Source organism: Lactuca virosa, chromosome 8, assembly GCF_052849685.1.
Source record: "Lactuca virosa cultivar CGN04683 chromosome 8, Lactuca_virosa_CGN04683_v6, whole genome shotgun sequence".
Lineage (NCBI taxonomy): Eukaryota > Viridiplantae > Streptophyta > Magnoliopsida > Asterales > Asteraceae > Lactuca > Lactuca virosa.
The window spans coordinates 208,167,216-208,173,477 of NC_136433.1; the positions used below are offsets into that span (position 1 = coordinate 208,167,216).

The 6,262-nt window shown below is 33.8% G+C and overlaps 1 protein-coding gene across 1 annotated transcript; it reads left to right on the forward strand.

Moving 5' to 3' along the window:
- Positions 1-231: 231 nt before the first annotated feature.
- On the forward strand, positions 232-4,227 carry LOC145132330 (Regulator of Vps4 activity in the MVB pathway protein). The gene is made up of 7 exons (XM_079067081.1): positions 232-489; positions 649-781; positions 1,438-1,541; positions 1,678-1,822; positions 1,923-2,063; positions 2,162-2,329; positions 2,972-4,227. Exons 1-7 carry the CDS (start codon positions 446-448, stop codon positions 4,115-4,117), a joined length of 1,881 nt encoding a protein of 626 aa, XP_078923207.1. The 5' UTR covers positions 232-445; the 3' UTR covers positions 4,118-4,227.
- The last annotated feature ends 2,035 nt before the right edge of the window (positions 4,228-6,262 follow it).

Consider the following 6,262-nt stretch of genomic DNA (forward strand, 5'->3'; position numbering starts at 1 on the left):
TAAAATCATGACATCTTTTTTGCAGTGTATGGGCTTACAATAAAGGAAAAGGGAAAAAGAAGAAGAAGCATAGACAACTAAGGAATCGATACAAGGAGTAGAAAGTTATGGGCTAAAAGTTCAAGGATCTCATAAGAAACTTTAGAAAACTTAAGGGGCCAAGGAGAAATATACGCTTACTAAGCATGAAAGATTAAAAGCAACATCACTAGTGGTATATAATACAGCCATTGACGACAGTAATCAAAGCTTCCGCTTCCTTATTTGTTTACTTACAGCAAAAACCTCACACACCTACAATGTGTATGTGTGTGTGAAAATTTGCAGATCCGAAAGAAAATTTCACCGATGTTAGAGGAATTAAATTAAATAAATCACAGAAAACGACGGAAAATTCAATCTCAGTTCAGAAGAATCAGTCCTTTTGTCTCTCGGATCTGCAACAATGTTAGACGGATTGCTTGGGCGCAGTGGTTTCAGCTCCAAATGGTTAGATTCCTGCATATAAACTCTTTATTTTTGTGCTGTGTTTCTGAAACTGAATCGCCCTATTTGATTTAAATCACATAAGAATATAAGATAGACGGATATAGTAGATTAGTTACAAAATCGGCGATGTTTAGATGATGATGTTTGTGTGTTTTGAAGTAAATCATTGATTAAGCCGACGAGGACACGGATAGAGGCATTGCGGAGGAGGGCGGATGCGAAACAGAGATTTTTGAAGGAAGATCTTGCGAAATTACTTGCTAATGGCCTTGATGTTAATGCATATGGAAGGGTATTGATTTCGAATTTTGATTTAATTTATCCAATGCATGCAGATGTTTTTAAAGCTTCATGTTCTTTATCTTAGTTTGTGTGTGGTGTCTACGTTTAGATTGAGCCTGTGTGTGTAAATGAAATTGAGCTTGAATATTATAATTTCCAGATGACAAATTGAGAAATTAGGGATTGTAGTTCACATTATACAGAGCAGCTTTCTGTTTTCAAGTTGTAGCTAATATAATTATAAAGTAATCCGTTTATTTAATAACTTTTTTATTATCATATTGAGAAAAATGCTACAACATGATGCATAAACTCTTGCACTTTGTTCTTGAAATTGGTTTTATGGGACCGAATGTTAGGCTAACTACTTTAGTATTGTTACACCTAAAAAAGTGTTTTCCCCTTTCAATTTTGGAGACAAAAGGAGGGAATGGATAGCTTTTTTGTAAATTATATAATGATATAAATCTCCCTTTTATTTGCTTCAGAGAGGGAGACAAAAGCTTTATCACATATTTTCATATTATAATAATCAGATATTAGCAATATTGTAAAACCATATGCTTTCTTTTCCTTTTTGCTTTTGTTCATGCATATGTTTGTTTGTGATTTCATTCTTATAATAAGCTCTAACTGAAGTTCTGTTTCATGTGAGGCTTTATACAGACTGAAGACTTCATTGCTGGATTGAATCTGTTATCTTGTTATAATTTTATTGATCAGTCATGTGAATATATTCTGAAGCAGCTATCAGTCATGCAGAAACTAGGGTATGAAGAAAGATTAATTAAAAGTTTAAAACTACAATCACCATACTCTTTTCCTACCTTTATGCATACATTATACAATGGAATTGGAATTTGAGATTCCATTCCCACTTAACATTCCTATGTTTGATTCATTCAGGCAATGTCCAGAAGAGTGTAGAGAGACTGTTGCATCACTGATGTTTGCTGCTGCAAGATTTTCTGATCTTCCTGAATTACGTGACCTCAGGGATGTATTTCAAGAGAGATATGGGAATGGTTTAGAATGTTATGTTAATCAAATGGTAGGTCTATAATCTATATATGAAAGAACTAATATCATTCATTCATAATTCATACTTTTTATATGCATCTAAACATTTTTATTTAATTTAATTTTGGTAGTTTGTTGAGAAGTTAGCCTCTAAACCTCCTGTTGTGGAGAAGAGAATAAAGTTATTGCAAGATATAGCAGCAGAGTTTTCAATCCAGTGGGATTCCAAAGGATTTAAACAAAGGATGGATTCACCCTCCACACTTGCTCAGGTACTTTGCTTTTTGTCATTTATGATGATTAGGATGTGGAGGGCATTTACGTCATTTCCATCTTACGAAATCATTTCCACTTATTAAACAAACTGCAGGATCAAGTAAGGAAATCTGTAGCTTTGAATGCCACTGATGAAAATAATGTTTTTCGGAAAAATGATCATCGATCTAAAGAAAGAATAGAGCATATTCCACACAATGATGGGAGTGTAAATGTTAGGAGGAAAGAGGTGTTTGTGAGAACAGAAGAAAAACATGCTCAGGTAAGGCTCCTGATAACTAATTTGGAGTAATTTATGTTTTTAGTCCCTGTGCTTTGGTGATTTTATTGAATTTGGTCCTCACTTGACTTTGCTGCTTCATCCACTTCTATTTATTAGTTTTTTTTACGAATGTCTTAAATCTTTTTGTTACATTAACTTTAGAAATTAGGTTTATATCATAAAAGATGCTATATATTAAGTTTTTTTTTCAGGTTAAAGCTCAACTTTTTTTTTTTTTCATAAAAAAGAACTTGCATTTTTTCATTTTTTCTGAGAAAACCCTCAAATTTTTTTTTCCGAAAAAACACTCAACTTTTTACTTTTTTTCCGAAAAACCCCTCACATTTGACAAGTTTTTTCGGAAAAAAACTGCTAAAATGCAAGGTGTTTTTCAGGAAAAAAAATAAAGTTGAGGTTTAATTTGGAAAAAAACACATTATATAAGGTCTTTTATGTTATTAAGTATTAACCCTAGAAATTATATTATTAGATAACTATAACCAAATGAATAGTTCTTATATAAATAATTCAAATTAATTGTTGTGCTATTAAAACAAACATTTTATTAAACTTGAAGGACCAAATATGTTAAGTGAAACATTTTATTTTGATGTTTGACTTTTTCTTGTAAACAAACCGCAGGACCAAGCAATGAAATTTGGAGCTTCAAATGTCACTGATGATAAGTATAAGGTACGAAATGGAAATGGGAAAACCGATGAGCGTTCTAAAGAAAGAATTGAGCATTCTTATGAGGGGCCCACATTGCACAATAATAATGGGAATGTAAATTTTAGAAGGAAAGAGATTCCGTTTCTAGGAAGAGAAGAAGAGCCCACATTGGGAAGACAAGAAAAACTTCTCAATCTCAAACACCAAGTCTATTTGTCCAAACCAAGGCCGGAATCTGATTCCGGGAACAACGGAATCGGAAACAACCATATTCCAGTTCCAGCCACTTCTTATCTCGACAAAAGGCCAGAAAGACACACCAGGATGCCACAAGTCAACAGGGAAGAAGAACAAGAAGAAGAAGAATATGTTGAAAAGTCAACGACAGGGAAAGTGCAAGAGAAGGAGGAAGAACCAGTTAGGTTGTTAAAACCATGCTACAACAATACTCCTCCTCTTCCACCACCATACATTATCAAGTCAAACATCCCACCACCATACACCAAACCCAACACCACCGCCCACCACCACCAACAACCTCCATCCTCTGCCGACCTCCTGCCGCCACCCATCTCCGAGAGGAGGAACAAAGAGCAAAACCAAAACGACATGCCTTTACCTTTACCCAAACCAAGATCAGTGAGAAGAAAACACTCGAAATCATCATCTAGTCATGACGATGTAGGAAGCTCGGAAGATTCTAGAATCGTGAAGAGAGTTTCTAGTAGCAGAAGAAAAGAAAGAAAAGGGTTACAGATATTATTTGATGACGAACATTATCACCATAAAGCTAAAGCTAAAGACGAAGAGGAAAAAATGATGGATAAATTATTGTTACATTATAGTAAAAAACCATCGGCTTATGATCATGGGAAAGTAAGGAGGAAAAAATCAAGCAAATCTCCTCCTGTGAATGATGATGAGGTGGAAACGAATGTTACTGTTCCTCCCATGAGATCGATTTCGCTTCCTCATGAATTAGATGCTAATAATAAGAAGAAAGTGTACGCACGTGCTAATTCGTTTCAGCCGGATAATCAGGCGCCACATGTGCATCCTAAGTTGCCGGATTATGATGATTTGGCGGCTAGGTTTGCGGCTTTGCGAGGGAGGTGAATGTTTGTTTGACTAGATGAGTGTAGAGTTGACTGGATTTATATATTATTTGGGACATCTGCCTGCGTGTAACATTTTTACATGATAAAAACATTTACATTTGATTGATTGATCGACATCCACCACGGACCTTGAAGAACAATCGCTATTATTCATGGAATTTTAAACATGCACAAATACGTACTTGCAATTAATCGATACATGACAAGTAAATGGAACCCTCTTAATCATACTTTGGTCTGTTTCTTAAAATTTGCCTCATGAAGTCTCTATATATCCGATCCATTGTGATTTTTGGGGATAGTCAATTAGTCAATAGGATTTTCATTATTGGGTGTTGTTTGGAGGGTTTAATACAACAATGATACTCAAGGTGCGAGATTAGAGTTCTCTTGAGCAGGACTTTTAATACAACAATGATAGAGGCTGGGGTTAGCACTCCCAAAGACGCCGTTTTTTTTTTTACATTAATCAGATGAATTTTCCCCAAATCCGTCCTCAAATAAACATAAGTTTGTTAAAAATCACAAGGAAAGCAACAATTCACATCAAACAATAGCTAAGTATGGACATCACAGTTCAATGTCTTCTAAAAGTTCAAGGTCTTCTATCTCTGGTCTTCTCCAAAGCACTAACCCGAATACGTATCAAAATACAAGTGTTAGACTTGAAAAGCCTAATGATCGTATCAGAAGTCGACCCTTAAAGAGCATTGCATGATGGTGATCATCCAAACTTGAAATCAAACATCCAAATCTAGTTTCAAAACATTCTAAATTCAATAGTTTCAATAAATCAAAGTCAAGGATAAAGTAGACTCACAATTCAAAATGTCCAAAATTTCCAATGGTTTAATAATCCAAATTCAAGGACATATTAGATCCATATTCCAAAGTTCTAATGATCCAATATATTCAACATTACCAAATACATATTTTCAGTAAAGTCAACAATTTCCAAAACATAATTAGATCCAAAAAGGGTACAATTCAACAACCAAATAAGCAATATATATGCTTCAACTCCTAACCCCAAAGTCATTCCTAAGGCCCAAGTTCACAATGATTGTTATGTCGGGATCATGCACACCAAACAAATCTACTTTAATACACTTTTAATGCCCATTAAAAACAATGTGAGTTATGAACCATCACACAAGGAATATCTAGCCTCTATTATGCATAATGATGATCATCTAGAAATCTAATCACTTCCGGATATATATATATATATATATATATATATATATATATATATATATATATATATATATATATATATATATATATATATATATATATATGACTTCAAAAGTCTCATCCTATATGAATGCACATATAAGATACTCAATACATTTCAATTCAATTCAAAAGTTTCCAAATAAATAAATCCTTTATAAAAGTAGATTCCATGAATGCACAAGTTACTTATAGTATCACATCACACATAATAAGAATATCATATGAAAGAATTTCAAAACCAAAACATGGAAGTAAATTTAGGGACATACACTTATGGTATAACTCTCCTTAAGAAATAGAACAAATCTCACTTCACTTATAAGGTTGAATAGTTAGCTAGTAGTCATCACCAACCTCCATCCTCCAGTGACCTCCAACCGACACCCAATTTTGGTAGGAGGAACAAATGACACGCCTTTAACCAAACCAAGATCAGTTAGAAGAAAATATTCAGAATCATCATTAAGCCACGACGATGTCGGAAGCTTAGAAGAATTGTAAGAATCGTGAAGAGAGTTTCTAGCAGTAGAAGAAAAGAAAGAAAAGGGTTACTTATTTTTTTGATGACGAACACTATTACCATAAACACGGAGAGGAAAAAATGATGGATAAATTTACATTATAGTAAAAAAAACCATATCTTTATGATGGGAAAGTAAGAAATAAAGGGTGTGTTTGGCACAGAGCTTTTGGAAGCGTTTGAGAGCTTCTAGCTTTTAGCTTTTGACAAAACGCTCTAGTTTAAACAAAAAGCTCCGTTTGGCAATACGAGCGTTAGCTTTTAGTTTAAACAAAACGCTCCAAATCTAAAAGCTACTTCATCTAGCGTTTAACAAAACGCTACTGAGCTTTCGAAATCAATTTTCATAATTACCCTTAAAAATATATTTATAAATTTATTTAT

What these genes read in the sequence shown, in the direction of transcription:
- LOC145132330 (XM_079067081.1), top strand. Translation starts at nt 446, where the DNA reads ATGTTAGACGGATTGCTTGGGCGCAGTGGTTTCAGCTCCAAATG. An exon ending in AGTGGTTTCAGCTCCAAATG is followed by an intron (nt 490 to 648) that starts GTTAGATTCCTG and finishes TGTGTTTTGAAG; the next exon opens with TAAATCATTGATTAAGCCGA. An exon ending in TCAGTCATGCAGAAACTAGG is followed by an intron (nt 1,542 to 1,677) that starts GTATGAAGAAAG and finishes TGATTCATTCAG; the next exon opens with GCAATGTCCAGAAGAGTGTA.